This window comes from Rattus norvegicus, chromosome 5 (genome assembly GCF_021556685.1).
Source record: "Rattus norvegicus strain SHRSP/BbbUtx chromosome 5, alternate assembly SHRSP_T2T, whole genome shotgun sequence".
NCBI lineage: Eukaryota > Metazoa > Chordata > Mammalia > Rodentia > Muridae > Rattus > Rattus norvegicus.
Window position 1 is genome coordinate 7,821,626 of NC_141538.1, and position 20,894 is coordinate 7,842,519.

The 20,894-nt window shown below is 40.0% G+C and overlaps 1 protein-coding gene across 3 annotated transcripts in view; it reads right to left on the bottom strand.

The window, feature by feature from the left end:
- Window positions 1–491: 491 nt before the first annotated feature.
- Window positions 492–20,894, bottom strand: part of Ly96 (lymphocyte antigen 96) — a 29,707-nt gene continuing 9,304 nt past the window's right edge. The window contains exons 3-5 of one of the 3 annotated variants that reach the window (XM_087550346.1): window positions 17,295–17,423; window positions 4,187–4,239; window positions 492–1,066 (exon numbers count right to left, since the gene is read on the bottom strand). In XM_087550346.1, the coding sequence (XP_087406472.1) occupies window positions 968–1,066; window positions 4,187–4,239; window positions 17,295–17,423 (281 nt within the window). In that variant the 3' untranslated portion in view covers window positions 492–967. 3 annotated transcript variants of the gene reach the window in all.

Consider the following 20,894-nt stretch of genomic DNA (forward strand, 5'->3'; position numbering starts at 1 on the left):
ACCTAGCTCTGCAAAGACTTGATGTGCCAGGGGGGAATTATGGGGGGGGGGGGACCCTCTCAGAGGAAAAGCAGAGGGGTTGGGACTGTGTGAGTTGGAGACCAGGAAGGGGGCAACAATCGGGATATAAAGTGAATATACAGGGAAGGGGCATTTCTTTCAAGGTCAGCAAGACACCCCTCCCCCACATAGTCACAAATAGCTGGCTTTGGAACTCTGTCTACTTTGATATTTCCATATACATATTTTACATATTATATGTTTACATATACATATTTACATATTCTATGATATTAGTATTTTTTAAAAACCAGTAATAATAAATTTACTCTGTACTTAATATAATCTATCTCAGTTTATAAAAGTAATGCTCATATAAACTTGTAAGTTATCAAAATAGGGCATAGAATGTAACTCAGTGGTAGAATGCATGCTTAGCATCTATGAAGCCATTTATTCAATTCCCAACACTGAAAAACATAAATAAATAATTATAACGCAAAACAATCTTTAATGTTAGATCTGTATTTTTACATTTCCCAATACCTGCTTAAAATAGACACCAAGATCTTTGAAATACAAGCAACAATTGTGATTTGTAATCTCAGCACCCAAGAGGCTAAGGCATTAGTGTAAGAAATACAAGACCATCTTGAGCTACACAGTGAAAACCTGACTCAAAGAGAAGGAAAAAGAGGAAGAGGAGCAGGAAGAGGAGCAAGAGGAGGGAGGAAGAGAGGCTGCCACTGGGAATCCTGGTACACACTTTTAATTCCATCACTTGGAAGGCAAAGGCAGGTAATCCAAGTTCCAGGCCAACCAGGGCTCTCACACATACTAAAATGAATGATAAATGGGAAAAATTTTAAACAAAAAACAGAACACTGCTTTTGATTGATATATATATATATATATATATATATATATATATATATATATATGAGAGAGAGAGAGAGACTCAATGCATCTAATTAACATTATGGTGGTGAATGATGGTGAAATTCAAACAAAACAGCTTTTCCTCTGTATCCCCAGCAATGGCTTCTGCAACACATCTGTGATGGCCCTAAAATGAGAAATAATAAAGACAAGAAAATACTAAATGTTAGGTGAATATTTTTCATATTTTTCTTTTCTTTCTTTTTGCGCGCACACCTAAGCATGCCACATCGTTCAAGTAGAGGGCAGAGGACAATTTATGGGAGTTAAGTCTGTTCTCCTGCCCTGTGAATTGCAGCAACAGAACTCGCTTCATGTTGGAGGGAAGATTTGGAAGTAAGCACCTTTAGGCACAGACATCATACTTGTCTCTGTATACTTTTAACTCAGTGAACAGAGAATCCATTTTTCCCCCTATTAGAAAACAAGGACATTAGGCTGGACAGATGACTCAGTGGTTAAGCGCACTGACTGCTCTTTCAGAGGTCCTGAGTTCAATTCCCAGCAACCACATGGTGGATCATAACCACCTTAATGAGATCTGATGCCCTCTTCTGGTGTGTCTGAAGACAGCTACAGTGTACTTGCATATAGTAAATAAATAAATAAGTAAATAAATAAATTTTTTTAAAAAAGAAAACAAGGATGTTTATAATCTCTTTAAAATAGCCAACAAGGGTCTAAGGGAGATGGTGGAGAGGGGAAAGATGCTCCCTGTACAAATCCCCAAAGTCAACATAAATGTCTATGGACCCTAACACTTCCCCACGCAGAAAACAGTATTGGGGCTGGCCATGAACCTAACTCCAGACTCAGTAAGAAATCCAGTCTCTTGGCCTGAACCAGAGGCAGGTAGACCTCTGTGAGTTCAAGCTCTGTGTGGTCTACAGATTTAGTTCCAGGGATGCACAAGAGAAACCCTGTCTTGAAAAGCTAAGAAACAAAAAGAAAGAAAGGGAGTGGCAAAAGGAAGAGGGGAGGAAGAGAGGGAGAGAAGAAGAAAGGAAGGAAGGAAAAAAGAAGGAAGGGAGGAAAGGATGGAGCAAGGAAGGAAAAAACTTGTCTCAATGGAATATGGATAAGAATAATAGGGAAAATCTCTTCTGTGCATCTGCATGCGAGAGCACACAAGCACACACCCCACACACTTAAATGAAGGAAAGTAATTTTTAATGTACTTTTTAAGACCACATTTCTTTGTGTAGCCCTGGCTATCCTAAAATTCTCTGTAGACCAGTCTGACCTTGAACTCAGAGATCCTAAGTTCCTAGGATCAAAGCCATGTACCACAACACCCATCAATTAAAAATTTTTTAAAATTCACCAGAAGTGAAAAACAAAAGCAAAATCATCACCAAACATGGTGCTTCAGCTTGTAATCCCAGCAAACAAGAAGTTTAGGCAGGAGGATTACTGGGAATTCAAGGCTAGCCTCAAACATAGTAGTAAGACTCGGTCTTGAGAAAACAAAAAGGTACTCTTTGAGGCCATAGTTACTTTTAGTTCTTTTTTTTTTTAATATTTTATTTAATGTATATGAGTACATTGTAGCTGTCTTGAGATACAACAGAATCTGTTACAGGTGGTTGTGAGCCACCATGTGGTTGCTGGGTATTGAACTCAGGACCTCTGGAAGAGCAGTCAGAGCTCTTAACCGCTGAGCCATCTCTCCAGCCCCGTATAGTTACTTTTATAAAAGCATAAATGTCTGTATATGCTTGGCACAGAGAGTGGCACTGTTAGGAGGTGTGACTTTGTTGGAATAGGTGTGTCACTGCGGGTATGTGCATAAGACCCCCATCCTAGCTGCCTGGAAGTCAGTCTTACACTAGCAGCCTTCAGATGAAGATGTAGAACTCTCAGTTCTGTCTGCACTATGTCTGCATGGACACTGCAATGCTTCTCCCTTGATGATAATGGACTGAACTTCTGAACCTGTAAGCCAGTCCCAACTAAATATTGTCCTTATAAGAGTTGCCTTGGGGGCTGGAGAGATGGCTCAGTGATTAAGAGCACTGACTGGAAGAGCAGCAGTCAGTGCTCTTATTGAGGTCCTGAGTTCAAATCCCAGCAACCACATGGTGCCTCACAACCATCTGTAATGAGATCTGATGCCCTCTTCTAGTGTGTCTGAAAATAGCGACAGTATATATAATAAATAAATAAATTAAAAAAAAAAAAAAGAGTTGCCTTGGTCATGGTGTCTGTTCACAGCAGCAAAACCCTAACTAAGACAATGCCCAAGCAAAGTGAACAAGAAAACAAATCTTAAACAAAAGTAAGCCTATAATTTATGTGCTCTTTTTAAAAAGATTTGTTTATCTTTATTTTATACTTATGAGTATTTTGCCTGCATCTGTGTATGCATGTGTCCCATGTGTATTTAGTGACCCAAGAGGTCAAAAGAAGGCATCAGATCCCTGGATCTATAGTTACAGTTGTGAAGCACTACTATGTGAGCTGGGAAATGAACTCAGGTCCTCTTAGAAAGCAATAAGTGCTCTTAACCATTGGGACATCTTTCTAGTCCCTAAATCTATGAGATTTTTATTCTAATCAATTATACAACATATTAGCATAATACACAAATAGTGTATTAACTATTTAAGTATTAACTATTAACTAATGAGGTTGGCTTACCCATGGTCCTTGGCTAATGAACTCATATGAGACTATCAGTTGGTTACCGGTGAGCATTCTTATTATGTTAAGTATCTTAATTTAAATAACTATTCTTGACTGTGGCCACATGACCTTGAACATGTTCAATGTCAATTGAATGGCTATTCTTTAAAGTGCTGAATTGCCAGTTTTCAATCTTGACACACGTGGTGGGTTGAATAAGAATGGCCCCCAAAGACTCATAGAAAGCTTGGTCACCAGGGAGTAGCACTATTAGAAGCTGTGGCTTTGTTGGAGAAAGTATGTCAGGAAGGAGGCAGGCTTTGAGGTTTAAAATACTCAAGCCAGGCCCAATGTCACTCTCCCTGCTCCTCCAATCAGAGAGATTGTAAAACTATTGGCTTCTTCTCCAGCACTTCTCTGCCTGTGTGCTACTGTGCTATGATGATTATGAACTAAACCTCTGAACCTGTAAGCCAGCCCCAATGGAAATCTTCCTTTATAAATGTTCCCATGGTCATAGTGTCTGTTTATAGAAACCTGTGTTTCTGTTACAACATGTTACAAGCAACATGTTACAACATGCAAAAGGTTAAGAAAGCACACAATATTGCTTGAATAATACCTTAGGAAATAGTATTCCGTCGAAGGAAAATGGTATTGCTGTGTTGACAGCCTCTGAAAGCAAATACCAACATTGTTAGTCATTTACATGATGTTTTAAAATACAGAGTTTAGTTTTCTGGAATGTCCTTACTAATATCAGAAGCATTTCTGAGAAAAATTATAGAGAAATGACCCCTATACTCAACCTACTCGCCTCCTATCCCACCCTCCGTGCCCCACCCTGACATTCAGATATGCCAGCACCTCTCCCTATACCAGCCCATATCTCACCTCCTAGAGCAGCCGAGTTTTTAAGATCTGTCTCAGGAAATTGAAGAAAATATGCATCAAACTAGATTATATGTGCATGCCGAACTTTTAGAGATAGTGCTGCCCCTGTAGGTGGATATAACAGATAGGATTTCCCTAGAGGTAGGAAAAATGTTTCTTTTTGCTTTGTTTCTTTTCAGTAACACTGAGGATTGACCCTGAGGCCTCATACATGCCTGGCATAATCCCACCTGAACTATATCCCCCATGAGAAGGTTCAAATGCAGACAGAACACTTCCTCTTTACAATCCTACCATCAAGAAGCCTAAGAATTCAGCCTTTATTTCAATAAGCAGCCATGAGACTGACCCTGCACAAGTTACCCAGCATAGATGCAGATGAACAGGAAATACCAGACAATAAAATAGTGAACTCAAGGTGGGGGGTGGGGGGATGGCTGGAGAGATGGCTCAGTGGTTAAGAATGCCAACTGCTCTTCCAGAGGTCCTGAATTTAATTCCCAGCAGCCACATGGTGGCTCACAACCATCTGTAATGGGACCTGATGCCCTCTTCTGATGTGTCTGAAGACAGCTACAGTATAATTTATATACATAAAACAAATCTTTAAAAAAAACTATAGTGAACTTGGCAGAGAAGTATAAATGTTTAAATGTCAAACAAAAGAAATAGTGACCTTTAAAAGGCAAAATTGTGTGTGGCACAGCATGCCATAAAAGTGGGTTCATAAGACAACTGACGGTAGCCACCTCTCTCCCTCTGCCATGTAGGTTCCAGAAATGGAACTCAAGCCATCAGGTTCTGCAAGGTGGCAAGCATTTTTACCTAATGGGACATCTCACCAACTTAATTGTTTTTCTTAGTTTTGTTTTGAGGCAGGATTTTCCTGTGTAGCCCAAGCTAGCCTCGAATTCTCAACCTTCCATTCTTAGTACATTAGGCATGAAGACCATAACTAGCTGAAATGTCTCAAGCTTTAGGAAACTTATATATTTATAATAATAAATAAAATATAATACATTTTGGGTTACTTTCTTAGATCTTTCACTAAAGACCAATGTAGTTTAATTTTTTTAAGACTAACTTTTAAAATTTCTATGTGTATGAGTGTTTTGCCTACATGTATTTACATGTGTACTTGTGCATGTCTGGTGCCAGACAAGACAATATCTGATTCCTGGAACAGATGGGTGGGTGCAGAACCTGGGTCCTCAGTGCTTGTGATGGTTGGCATATGCTTGGCCCAGGGAGTGGCCCTATTAGAAGGGGTGGCCTTGTTGGAGGAAGTGTGTCACTGTGGGGTAGGCTTGGAGACCCTCCTCCTAGCTGCCTGAGGATGCTCAGTCTGTTCCTGGCTTCCTTCAGCTGAAGATGTAGAACTCAGCTCCTCCTGCACCATGCCTGCCTGGTTGCTGCCATGTTCCCATCTTGATGATAATGGACTGAACATGTAAGTCAACCCCAACTAAATGTTGTCATTTATAAAACTTACATTGCTCATGGTATCTGTTCACAGCAATAAAACCCTAACTAAGACAAGTGCTCTTAATTTTAAATTAATGTAATTAAAACTTGAAATTTAAATAAAATCTAAGAAGAATTTTTTAAGGAAAAATTAAAAAAGAATTTTAATAACATTTGAAGAATATTAACTTAAAGCCCACTTTATACCATGAAATAAGGAGACAATGGTTAGCACAAGATTATCCCTTCTCAAAAACAGTTAATTTATTCAGAGCATAAATATGTAAAAAAGCATACAGTATATAATGGTAGCTGGGTGTGATAGCAAAGACCTTTGTTAAAAGCAATCAGGAGCAGAGGTAGGTGGATCTCTGTTAGTTTGAGGCCAGCTTGAGCTCCAGGCCAGTTGGGGCTACATTGTAAGATCCTGCCTCAAAAAAAAAAAAAAAAAAAAAAAAAAAAGGAAAAAGAAAAAGAAAAAGAAAAAGAAGCGCTTGCCTAGGAAGCACAAGGCCCTGGGTTCGGTCCCCAGCTCCGAAAAAGAGAACCAAAAAAAAAAAAAAGAAAGAAAGAAAAAGAAAAAAGAAAAGAGTACAGTGGTAAAGTAAAGACAGAGTGAAGATTAAGATGGTGTAGATAGTGTTAGACCAGCAATGTTGAACATGTCTTCCACCAGGTTCCTGTCAAGGGGTTGCCACACACACCACCCTCTTTTTAGGGAGAAGGTTCTCTCCCACAAGGTTGCCAGCTCCAGTAGGTTGGGCATGCCCCACTCCTGACACTGCAGAGCATCCATCCCTGATTCTGACCATCCCTGTGCCCAGAAACCACCAGCAGCAGAAAGTGACAGGCGGTGGTACATGGAAATGAGAAGGGAAGTGTTAGTGCAAGTCCCCAAGTGCCAGCAGACATGTAGACAGTGAGAAACAAAGAACCCACCCAGAGGGGAAGGTAGACACACACATCATCATCTCCTCAAGTTTTACTTACAAAACTCTCTGGGAAATTTATTAGGCATTTCAAGAATACAATTACAAACTACTAAGCTCCAACCATAAAGCATTTCTGTGCACGAAGTGTCATTGGCAAGGCAACTCTAGCACATTTGTCAAGGAAAGAAGAGAGGAAGTGGCTGAGACCTGAGAGCTTGAGAAGGAAATTGGGAGGTTTTTGTCCCGTGGACTACAGGAGCACTTAGCAAGTCAGGCAAGAGTCTTAGCCTCTCCTGTCTGCCAGACCTGGGTCTGTCTGTCTTGGACAGAGCTGTCCTGGCCCTCTCTGTGTTGATAGAGAATTAGCTAGAGGCCTCTAAGTTCACTGAAGAAGCCAGAAAATATCCAAGCTGTGCCAGAGAAAGAAAAACAGAAGCCCTTCTTTGATCCCTCTGTATTCTTCTAAAAGGTTCCACACAAATTACCCATGGTCCCAGATCCGCTCTCTTGGCAACACTGCAGAAATTAGGAATCAAGTCTCAGATGATACCATAAACTGAATAACATCTCCCAAAAAGTTATGTGATCATTTTAATTCCAAGAAATGATGAGTTTAACCTTATCCAGAGAAAGATATTCCACAACTCAAGTTAATACGAGGTTACTGAGGTGGGCCCAAAACTCATAGGGTGGTCCTTATTTTAAAAGGGGGTAGGGGACATTCCTGACTCTAGAGGAAAATAGCTAGCGCCATCTGAGTCCCCTGAGCACAGGGACCCAGAAGCAGTAAGGGGCAGGGCCCTTCTGGTTGTTGCCCTCACGGAGAGCTGAAAGCCAGCCCCAAGGAGCCACTTCAGGCCTGAGACCAGAGGTAAGACCAACTTTTCTGCTCCAAGTGACCTGCCTGGTGGACTCAGGACACACAAAGGCAAAATTCCTCTGGGACCGGACACTTCCAGTTTCTAATTGGCCCCAAACCTAATTCCAACCCACAGTTCACTGCTCCCAAGTGGGAGAGAGAGCTGATCACCCAGAAGTGTGGGAAATCCTGAGACAGCAGGGCAGGAGAGACTGCCACTTCTGACACCTCTGCCCACATCCCTGGACCAAGAGGAAACTGCATAGTGCCTCTGAGCACAGCAAGATAGGAGCAGTCAAGCTGCAGAAGCCCTGCGGTCCAGACTGCGCCCAGATCTGAACTGAACTGGTCAAATAGCTCCCTGCACCCAAATCTGGTGGTGGGGAGAGCTAGACCTTCAGAGGGGCAGACACTCCTGGGAAACCAGAGGAGACTACTCTCTGCCCACATTCCTAACTCAAGAGGAAAATGCTTTGTGCCATCTTTGCCCCTCCAACACCCACCCCACCCCCACCCCCACACAGGGACCTAGGAAAAGTAGAGGCAGGCCCTTCTGGTTCCCGCCCACAGGGACAGCTGAAAGTCAGCTGACAGAAACGAGTACTCACCTGAGAGCAGAACACACTGTACCCATAACTGACTGAAAGAAAACTGGATAACAGGTATACAGCAGTCCTGACACACAGGCATACAGGATGGTTAAGTCACTGTCAGAAACAGCAAGACAAGGTAATACAAGAGACAACCTGATGGCAAGAGGCAAGCACAGGAACCCAAGCAACAGAAACCAAGACTACGTGGCATCATCAGAGCCCAATTCTCTCACCAAAGCAAACACTGAAAAGCAAGATCTAGATTTAAAATCATATTTGATCATGATAATAGAGGACTTTAAGAAGGTCATAAATAACTCCCTTAAAGAAATACCTATATTTCTTTACACAAGTAAATAGCCCTTAAAGAGAAAACACAAAAATCCCTTAAAGAAATACTGGAAAAACAACAACACGGGAGAGGGAAATGAACAAAACCATCCAGAAGTTAAAAATGGAAATAGAAACAATAAAGAAACCACAAAGGGAGACAACCCTGGATATAGAAAACCAAAGGAAGAGACAAGGAGACGTAGATACAAGCATCACCAACAGAATACAACAGATAGAAGAGAGAATGTCAGGAGCAGAAGATGCCATAAAAAACATCAACACAACTGTCAAAGATAATGGAAAATGGAAAAAGCTACTAGCCCAAAACATACAGGAAATCCAGGACACAAGGAGAAGATCAAACCTAAGGATAATAAGTATAGAAGAGAGTGAAGACTCCCAACTTAAAGGGTCAGTAAATATATTCAACAAAATCATAGAAGAAAACTTCCCTAACCTAAAGAAAGAGATGCCCGTAAATATATAAGAGAAACAGAACACCAAATAGATTGGACCAGAAAATTAATTCCTCCCATTACATAATAGTCAAAACACCAAATGCAGAAAACAAAGAAAGAATATTAAAAGCAGTAAGGGGAAAAGGTCAAGTGACATATAAAAGCAGACCTATAAGAATTACACCAGACTTCTCACCAGAGACTATGAAAACCAGAAGATCCTGGACAGATGTCATACAGACCCTAAGAGAACACAAATGCCAGCCCAGGTTACTGTATCCAGCAAAATTCTCAATTAACATAGATGGAGAAATCAAGATATTCCATGACAAAACCAAATTTACACAATATCTTTCTACAAATCCAGCCCTACAACGGATAATAAATGGTAAAGCCCAACACAAGGAGGCAAGCTGCATCCTAGAAAAAGAAAGAAACTAATTCTTTTGCACCAAAACAAAGGGAAGAGAAGCACACAAACATAATCTCACCTCCAAATATGAAGATAACAGGAAGAAACAATCACTATTCCTTAATATCTCTCAATATCAATGGACTCAATTCCCGAATAAAAAGACACAGATTAACAAACTGGATACATAAAGAGGAATCAGCATTTTGCTGCATAAAGGAAACACACCTCAGAGACAAAGACAGACTTTACCTCAGAGTGAAAGGCTGGAAAACAACTTTCAAATAAAATGGTCTGAAGAAGCAAGCTGCAGTAGCCATTCTAATATCGAATAAAATCAATTTTCAACTAAAAGTCATCAAAAAAGATAAGAAAGGACACTTCATATTCATCAAAAGAAAAAATCCACCAAGATGAACTGTCAATCCTAAATATCAATGCTCCAAATAAAAGGGCACCTACATACATAAAAGAAACGTTACTAAAGCTCAAAGAACACATTGCATCTCACTTGATAATAGTAGGAGATTTCAACACCCCACTCTCATCAATGGACAGATGATGGAAACAGATATTAAACAGAGACATAGACAGACTAACAGAAGTTATGTGTAAAGGGCCACTTTAACATTCGCCACCACAAGATGGCACTGGCTTCCACTGCACCCCACGTGGAAGGCCAGGATAGCTTTCGCCATTAAAAGATGGTGCTGGCCTCCGCCGCGCCAGCCAACTTCCTTTCAGGAAGTTAACTGTGTGCGCATGTGCAAGAGTGCCTTCATGCCAGGTCTTTTCCCACTCCGGGGCGTGCCTAATGAGATCATGGGTGAGCGACCAATCAGGTGTGGATGCGCCGGGGCTTCTCCTTAAGATTTTAATAAAAGTTTGGCTGTAGCAAGGATCCGTATGTCCCCGCGTGTTTCTTGCCGGCGAGAGGTCACGCATGGGACAGTTATGAACCAAATGGACTTAACAGATATTTATAGAATATTCTATCCTAAAACAAAAGGATATACCTTCTCACCATCTCATGGTACTTTCTCTGAATTGACCATATAATTGGGCACAGAACAGGCCTCAACAGATACAGAAAGATAGAAATAATCCCATACATCCTATCAGACCACCACGGGCTAAGGCTGGTCTTCAATAACAATAAGGAAAGAACGCCCGCATATACAGGAAAGAGTACAACGATAACCAGGTCAAGGAAGCAATCAAGAAAGAAATTAAAGACTTCTTAGAATTTGATGAAAAATGATAGTACAACATACCCAAACTCATGGGACACTTAAAGCTGTGCTAAGAGGAAAACTCATAGCTGTGAGGGCCTGTAGAAAGAAATAGAAGAGAGCATATATCAGCAGCTTGACAGCACACCTAAAAGTTCTAGAATAAAAAGAAGCAAATAAACCCAGGAGGAGGAGAAGGCAGGAAATAATCAAACTCAGACCTGAAGACCAAGTAGAAACAAAAAAGAATATACAAAGAATCAAAGCTGGTTCTTTGAGAAAATCAACAAGATAGATGAATCCTTAGCCACACTAACCAGAGGGCACAGAGAGTGTGCCAAATTAACAAAATCAGAAATGAAAAGGGAGATATGACAACAGAATGAGAGGAAATTAAAAAAAAATCATTAGATCCTACTGCAAAAGCCTATATTCAACAAAATTTGAAAATCTGGAGGAAATGGACAATTCTCTAGACAAATATCAGGTACCAAAGTTAAATCAGGAACAGATAAACCATTTAAACAACCCCGTAACTCCTAAAGAAATAGAAGCAGGGGGTTGGGGACTTGGCTCAGTGGTAGAGCACTTGCCTAGCAAGCAGAAGGCCCTGGGTTCGGTCCCCAGCTCCGAAAAAAAAAAAAAAGAAAGAAAGAAAGAAAGAAAGAAAGAAAGAAAGAAAGAAAGAAAGAAAGAAAGAAAGAAAAGACAAAAAAAGAAAAAAAAAAAAAGAAATAGAAGCAGTCATTAAAAGACTCCCAACCAAAAAGAGCCCAGGTCCAGACAGGTTCAGTGCAGAATTCTATCAGACCTTCATAGAAGACCTCATACCAATACTATCCAAACTATTCCACAAAATTGAAACAGATGGAGCTCTACCAAATTCCTTCTACGAAGCCACAATTACTCTTATACCTAAACCACACGAAGACCCAAAAAAGAAAGAGAACTTCAAACCAATTTCCCTTATGAATATCGACACAAAAATACTCAATAATAAAATTCTGGCAAACCAAATCCAAGAGCACATCAAAACAATCATCCACCATGATCAAGTAGGCTTTATCCCAGGCATGCAGGGATGGTTTAATATACGGAAAACCATCAATGTGATCCATTATATAAACAAACTGAAAGAACAAAACCACATGATCATTTCATTAGATGCTGAGAAAGCATTTGACAAAATTCAACACCCCTTCATGATAAAAGTCCTGGAAAGAATAGGAATTCAAGGCCCATACCTAAACATAGTAAAAGCCATATACAGCAAACCAGTTGCTAACATTAAACTAAATGGAGAGAAACTTGAAGCAATCCCACTAAAATCAGGGACTAGACAAGGCTGCCCACTCTCTCCCTACTTATTCAATATAGTTCTTGAAGTTCTAGCCAGAGCAATCAGACAACAAAAGGAGATCAAGGGGATACAGATTGGAAAAGAAGTCAAAATATCACTATTTGCAGATGATATGATAGTATATTTAAGTGATCCCAAAAGTTCCACCAGAGAACTACTAAACCTGATAAACACCTTCAGCAAAGTGGCTGGGTATAAAATTAACTCAAATAAATCAGTAGCCTTCCTCTACACAAAAGAGAAACAAGCCGAGAAAGAAATTAGGGAAATGACACCCTTCATAATAGTCCCAAATAATATAAAATATCTCGGTGTGACTTTAACCAAGCAAATAAAAGATCTGTATGATAAGAACTTCAAGCCTCTGAAGAAAGAAATTGAAGAAGACCTCAGAAGATTAAAAGATCTTCCATGCTCATGGATTGGCAGGATTAATATAGTAAAAATGGCCATTTTACCAAAAGCGATCTACAGATTCAATGCAATCCCCATCAAAATACCAATCCAATTCTTCAGAGAGTTAGACAGAACAATTTCCAAATTCATCTGGAAAAACAAAAAACCCAGGATAGCTAAAACTATCCTCAACAATAAAAGGACTTCTGGGGAAATCACTATCCCTGAACTCAAGCAGTATTACAGAGCAATAGTGATAAAAAAAACTGCATGGTACAGAGACAGACAGATAGACCAGTGGAAAGAATTGAAGACCCAGAAATGAACCCACACACCTATGGTCATTTGATTTTTGACAAAGGAGCCAAAACCATCCAATGGAAAAAAGATAGCATTTTCAGCAAATGGTGCTAGTTCAACTGGAGGTCAGCATGTAGAAGAATGCAGATCGATCCATTCTTATCACCCTGTACAAAGCTTAAGTCTAAGAGGATCAAGGACCTCCTCATCAAACCAGATGTATTCAAACTAATAAAAGAAAAAGTGGGGAAGAATCTCGAACACACGGGTACTGGGGAAATTTTCCTGTACAAAATACCAATGGCTTATGCTCTAAGATCAAGAATCGACAAATGGGATCTCATAAAGCTGCAAAGCTTCTGTAAGGCAAAGGACACTGTCATTAGGACAAAAACGGCAACCAACAGATTGGGAAAATAGCTTTACCAATCCTACAACTGATAGAGGGCTTATATCCAAAATATACAAAGAACTCACGAAGTTAGACTGCAGGGAGACAAATAACCCTATTAAAAACTGGGGTTCAGAGCTAAATGAAGAATTCATAGCTGAGGAATATTAATGGCTGAGAAACACCTAAAGAAATGTTCAACATCTTTAGTCATAAGGGAAATGCAACTCAAAACAACCCTGAGATTGCACCTCACAACAGTCAGAATGGCTAAGATCAAAAACTCAGGTGACAACAGATGCTGGCAAGGATGTGGAGAAAGAGGAACACTCCTCCATTGTTGGTGGGATTGCAGACTGGTACAACCATTCTAGAAATCAGTCTGGAGGTTCCTCAGAAAATTTGACATTGAACTACCTGAGGACCCAGCTATACCTCTGTTGGGCATATACCCAAAAGATGCCCCAACATATAACAAAGACACATGCTCCACTATGTTCATAGCAGCCTTATTTATAATAGCCAGAAGCTGAAATGATTCCAGATGTCCTTCAACAGAGGAACGGATACAGAAAATGTGGTACATCTACACAATGGAATACTACTCAGCTATCAAAAACAATGACTTTATGAAATTCATAGGCAAATGGACGGGACTAGATAATATCATCCTGAGTGAGGTAATCCCATCACAGAAAAATACACAAGGTATGCACTTATTGATAAGTGGATATTAGCCCAAATGCTCGAATTACCCTAGATGCACAGACCACATGAAACCCAAAAAGGATGACCAAAATGTGAATGCTTCACTCCTTCTTTAAAAGGGGAACAAGAATGCCCATAGAAGGGGATAGGGAGGCAAAGTTTAGAACAGAGGCTGAAGGAACACCCATTCAGAGCCTGCCCCACATGTGGCCCATACATATACAGCCACCAAACTAGATAAGATGGATATAGCGAAGAAATGCAGGCTGACAGGAACCAGGTGTAGATCTCTCCTGAGAGACACAGCCAGAATATGGTAAATACATAGGCGAATGCCAGCAACAAACAATGAACTGAGAGCGGGACCCTTGTTGAGGGTATCAGAGAAAGGACTGAAAGAGCTTGAAGGGACTTGAGACCCCATATGAACAACAATGCCAACCAACCAGAGCTTCCAGGGACTAAGCCACTACCCAAAGACTATACATGGACTGACCCTGGACTCTGACCTCATAGGTAGCAATGAATATCCTAGTAAGAGCACCAGTGGAAGGGGAAGCCCTTGGTCCTGCCATGGCTGGACCCCAAGTGAACGGGATTGTTGAGGGGAGGGCAGTAATGGGGGGAGAATGGAGAGGGGAACACCCATAGAGAAGGGGAGGGGAAGGGGTTAGAAGGATGTTGGCCTGGAAAACCGGGAAAGGGAGTAACATTTGAAATTTAAATAAGAAATACCCAATTTAATAAAGATGGAAAAATGTGGTTAAAAAAATAAAATAAAAAAATAAAAGGGGGTAGGGGCTGGGATCTGGATGCTGAAACAGACAAAAGAAAGAGAACGTGGAGAGCTAGGAAGGAAATGGCTATCTATGAATTAAGAAGCACCTAAGGCTACCAGAAACTTGGAGAGTGGGCAGAAATAGATCCTCCCTGGAGCCTTCTGAGGGAACATGACCCTCCTGGCACCTGACAGCAAACACTTCTGTTCTCTAAATCTCTATTATTCTAAGCAACCAATTTGTGGCATTTAGCTGTAGCATCCTTACATCCAAGATTACATTAACAAAGCTAGAAGATTTACTGAGTTTCAGATGCCTTGAAATAGGCATTTATTTATACATAAATGTATTTTTTTTCTAAAGAACAAGGAGAAAAGGTGTGAAAAGTGGTAAGACAGTAATTTTTACTTTATTTTTACTTGCCATATTTTCTAAATATCATATTTAAAGATGTAACAACAGAATGGAAAGCTACTTTTAGATGCATGGAACTTGACATTTTCAATCTCCAACTTCTGGGAACTCTTGATCCCATCTGTGCTTGTTTTTGTTTTGTTTTGTTATTCCGGATTTATTTTGTGTACATTGTATTTTGTCTGCATGTATGTCTGTATAAGGGTCCCATAACCCTGGAATTGGAGTTACAAACAGTTGTGAGCTATTATGTGAGTTCTGGGATTGAACCCAGGTCCTCTGGAAGAACAGTCAATGCTCTTATCCACTGAGCCATTTCCCTAGCTCCCATATCAGTACATCTTAAACCTGTCCTAAGTTCTGGGCCCACATGCTCAGATGCCAGATGGACATGTTTATTTTAATGTTCCAAAATTATCACAAGCTCAACATGTCCAAACCACCTTATCTTTCCCTTTTAAAATCTGCCCCTTCGTTTTACATCATCTCAGATAATACACTTTGAGATGTCAATTTACTACCCCTCAAGTGGTTCTTGGTGTTACCTAATCTTTGACTGCCACAATAAACATCTTAGGATGTCCTGCCAGTCCTTTAAATCTCCCTGTATGCTCTTCCACTGCCTCAACCATGAGCCCAGGGATGCTATGTTTGAATCCCTAATAGTCTCTCACAAGCTCCTGAGTGTTCTTTCTTCAGAGCAAGTTGGCTCTACAGCCACCTCCTGCCATAAGGACACGACTTATTTAGAAAAATGGGAACCTCAGTAGGTCATTATTTCCTACTTACCATAAGATACAGACCAACCTTCTGGGTATGACTTACATCTTCACCTACCCCCTTTTGTCAACTCATCTGCAGCAATTCCTCATGAGCATATTGTGCTCCAGAACAAAGAGAAGAGACAGAAACTACTCTTATATCTCTTCTTTCCTCTCCACAGAATGCTCCTCTTTACCCTCTGATGTTCTCAGAATGAACATGACTATAATTCTCTGACAATTTATATGTGTCTTCCTGTCACCCATATTAGACAACTACATAGACAAAACTAACAGCATATTTCTATTTGTGGCCTTCTTCTGTAAACTGTCTTTTCTAGGACATAGTGAATTTTTAAAGACCATCCAACTTCACATCCTCAGGACCAAAATCATGGCCTGCTCAGATTATGTTCAACGGACATTCTTTTTGAAAGAATGGAGAGAAAGTAGTCAAGCAGGCTATGTTGCTTCTAGCACATCTTAGATATCAAGAAAATGAAACAAAATTCTGATAGAAAGTCAATACAATCCCACAGAGAGTGTGTGGAATCATTGTAAAATAGTTGTGCTAGAGAAATTTATAAGGGTTCAACAGTTAAGGCCAGCCAGTGGCTGCTCATTCAGAGAACCCAGGATCAATTCCCAGCACTGATTCACAAGCCTCTGCAACTCCAGCTTTAAGGGATCCATCCAACCACCTTCCTGTAGCCTCCTCAGATACCAGGTAAGCATAGGGTGCACAGTCATGGAGTATTCAGGCATGCATCTAGGCAAGCACCCAATCTCCAAGGTGGGCCTTACTACAAAAAATGTACATCCAGATATGGTGGCACATGCCTTTAATCAAAGCACTTTGGAAGCATAGACAAGCATGTGAGCTCTGGGGCAGCCTGGTCTACATAGTGAGTTCCAGAACAGCCTTGGACACATTGAAAGATCCTATCTGAAAAATATCAACAACAGAAAAGGAGAAATGGAAGCTTGAAGAGTAGGAAGTTTAAAGCCAACCTTGACTGCATAAAGAATTTTATACCATCCAAGGCTAAAGTGATATGCTACCCCCAAAAACCAATAATGATGGTAGTAATAACAAGTTCAAATAAAGAGAAGAGATCATTAAAGAAACCAACACAAATGCAGAGAAACTTAGACAAGTGCATGTTGAAAGCCATATGTGTAATATTTAGAAAAATAATCTGTAGCCAAGAGTAAATGTGAAATCTTCACATGAAAAGGTGAAAATGTAATGTTCTTTCAAATGCATCCATGATGCACCATGTGGACACACGTCTGTAAAATATTTATACTTGGAGAGAACCCAAGCATTATTATTAGTAAGGAAACTTCATGTTTGCAAGGTTTCCTTGTCCTAACCACCTTATGAAGAATCATAGTCTAGTCTATAAGTCAACATGGTCTAGTCTACAAGTCAAATGCTTACCCCCTTTCAGAGCTCTGCAAAAAGAATAATCATCATCATATCCATGGCAAACAATTTCCTTGCGCTTCGGCAATTCTATGGAGTTGATATTGATGAACAGGTTGAAATATAATTTTTTTAAGTTTCCTCCTTAAAAAGAAAAAAAGAAATCTCATTAAATCCCTCCAGTAAGATGTTCTTTGATACAGAGTATTTACTGTACCCTTAGTGGGTACCTTGTGCTTTTTTTCCTATGATGCTTCATTTGATCATCACAGCTGTCTATGAAGTATTAATTTAATATCCTTATTCCAAAGATAAAAGTAAAGTTCTAAGAAAGCAACTTTGTAGCAAAAATTGAATGTTCCACAGTGACAGCCATGTAAAATACCTGCCCCCCACAAAAATAAAAAACCCCACAGGAAACAGAAAAAATAATTACTCAGAATTTGATCATGAAAATTTCCAAAGCTGTAAGATTTTTGGTTTTGGGAAGCTTACCCAGGAAACTCAAAGGACGGGAAAAGACTGGGAATAATCAGCTTATCTCCTTTTGGAGTTTGGGTGGACATTTTCTAAAGAACAGAATTGAAGACCAAGTGTGGTAGCACATGCCTTTAATTCCAGCATTCCAGAGGCACAGGCAGGAAGATCTCTGAATTCAAGGCCAGGCTGGTCTACATAAAGAAACCCTGGCTCAAAAACAAACAAATAAGACAAGCAAGGCAGGAGGCTCACAAGTCCAACATCTGTCTGTGCTATAAATAAGTTCAAGGCAAATCCTTGATAACATAGACTATGTCACAAAATAAAAAGTGGAGCTGGAGAGGTGGCTCAGTGGTTAAGAGCCCTGGCTGCTCTTCCAGAGGTCCTGAGTTCAATTCTCAGCAACCACATGGTGGCTCACAACCATCTATAATGGGTGTGACGACCTCTTCTGATGTGTCTGAAGACAGTGATAGTGTTCTCATATACAAAAAATAAAATCTTTTTAAAATAATATATAGTATATAGTATATAATATATTAGACAGGGTCTCATTGTGTACCCCTGGCTGGCCTGGAAACCAACCATAGATCAGGTTAGCTTCTAATTCACTCTAAACCAACTTTCTGGTCTTCAGATTGAACTCAGCTATGCTTGATAGAACTGACAGCTCCCTCTCCCAGCACTTTGAGGCTGGTTCTCCCACCTTCTTTCTGTTTTCCCTCTAACATTTCTGACTCCTCTTTATGTCATCAACTCTTCTTTCTCAAGGTTCATCTTCAGTTCTTGGTTTTCACCATGAACATTCTCCCTGGTTTTATGTGCCACATGATCATATATTTATTCTACACCTTTAGTCAAATGTTTCTCAGTTCCCTCACACAACAAACTCAAACGTGATTTCCTCATCGTTAACATCATACCGGTGGTACAGGAGTCTTTCTGGAAAAAAGCACTCTGACGCCAATGAGAATGAAAGAGAACTGTCACCAGTGGACTGCAGCCAGGACAGACAGCTCGGGAAAGGCTGCAATCCTGGTTCCCATTTGCATCCTCATTTCATATCTTAAAACCACAAGCAGTGGAGGCAGGCAAGCAAGCAAAAAGCACATGTGCCAGTCAGAAGATTGTCAAGTACAACAATGAATTGTTTCGGCTATCCATGTTATCCTGTTTCAGGAAGCAACTGAAGTCATGCTTGGCCAATACTCAGGACAAGCAACACTTTAAATAAAACCACTAAATAAATCGATAAGTTGGGATCTAATAATTGATTTTTCTACTTTATTCCACTTCACTGGCAGTAGAACCCTACTCTAACTGAATCTTACCAGTCTCCTTTTTATCCCTACTACCACAGTGTCAGCAGAGGCACATACTGACCCAAGCCTGAAGACCACCAAATGGCCTATATTTTCTCCAAATTGCTGCTTCCTGGGTTAGGTGTGGGAAAGGTTACTATGGGACCAGTTAATCTTTTATAAAATATTGGTCCCATGGACTCTCTAAAAGTAGGATTGTATATGTGTGTAAGTAGAAGAGCCAATTTCATGAGGAATTCATGAGACACAGAGTTAAAGCACTACTGTCCTGTGTGACAATCTCCATGAGGCCCAGCATGATTCAAGTCTTTAGTGACTCCAGGAAAGGAAGTTCTACTTTGATATTTCAGTGTTTTCTATCTTGAGATGCCTTTGGCCTTGGATATGACCATAGTCACATTATCAACAATGATTATAGTGACATGCCACTTCTGAGACTTAGCTGGTCAAGGACAGCAACTTGAGTATTAGAATAGAAGATGAGACACAGAGTCCAACATGAGGGAACAAAAGGAAATATTTTTGAGCTTGTGTAAGACAACTCCAGGAGCTGCCAGAAATAACACTGAAGAGACTTATTACACAGAGTTGTTCATCAATTTGTTTCTATTATACAAAAAAATAGTAACCCTGAGAAGTACCAAAAATAAAATTTCTATCTCTATTCAATTTTTACTCAAGCTTATAATTATAGCTCTCATTAAATTTACATAGAAAAAGAACCATAAAAATGAGCCTGGTTTTATGAATGGAATCCATACTTTATAGAGATTATAAAAATTTCTATATCATTTTTTAAAAATGACTAAATAACTATTTTGTTACTGGATTAGATGGCTTATTATTAGATGGCAATGAATAACTAACATATTTGTGGCAGCAGTGAAGGTTCACCACTCAAATTTCTTGCTAAAGAAATAGTTGTAAGGAGGTAGTTGACAGACTGCCCGTCACTGCAGAACCTTAAATCTATTCAGCACTCAACTACAGCTTTACACTTGGACAAGCTTACCCTGAAGTGATCAAACACCCCCAAGGCCTTTGGCACAGGCTGTCCTTATAAGTTTCTAAGTGGCTGACTGACTGACTGATTTTGAGACAGGGTCTCACCATGTAGCCCTGGCTGACCTAGAACTCTTATGTAAACCAGGCTGGCCTCAAACTCTCAGAGATCCCCTTCCCCCCACTCTGATTCCCAAGTGCTGGGATTAAAAGTGTGAGCCACCACATCTAGCTCCTGATGTGTGCTTTTTTTTTTTTTTTAATTAAAAAAGTTATTTTAGGGACTGGAGAGATGACTCAGCAGTTAAGAGCACTGACTGCTCTTCCAGAGGTTCTGAGTTCAATTCCCAGCAACATGGTGGCTCATAACCATCTGTAATGGGATATGATGCCCTCTTCTAGGGTGTTTCTAAAGATAGCTACAGTGTACTCGCATACATAAAATAAATAAATAAATAAATCGTTTTTTTAAAAAGAATATGCATAAAATTATTTTATTTTATTTTTCTGTATGTTTTGTTGCTTTTCCTATGTTTGTGAACTACTTGCCTATCTGGTACCTCAGAGGCCAAAAGAGGGCATTCATCTCCTAGAATGGGAGGTGCAGACAGTTGTTAGTTACCATATATATGCTGAGACTCAATCCCAGATCCTCTGCAAGGGTAGCTAATGTGTTTAACCACTGAGTCATCTCTCCAGCCCTTATTGATTTATTTTTAAGTCTTTGTATGTATGTTTGTGTGTTTGTATTCATGTGTGCATGCAGGTGCCCACAGATACCTGAGGAAATCATATCCTGGAGCTGGAGTTA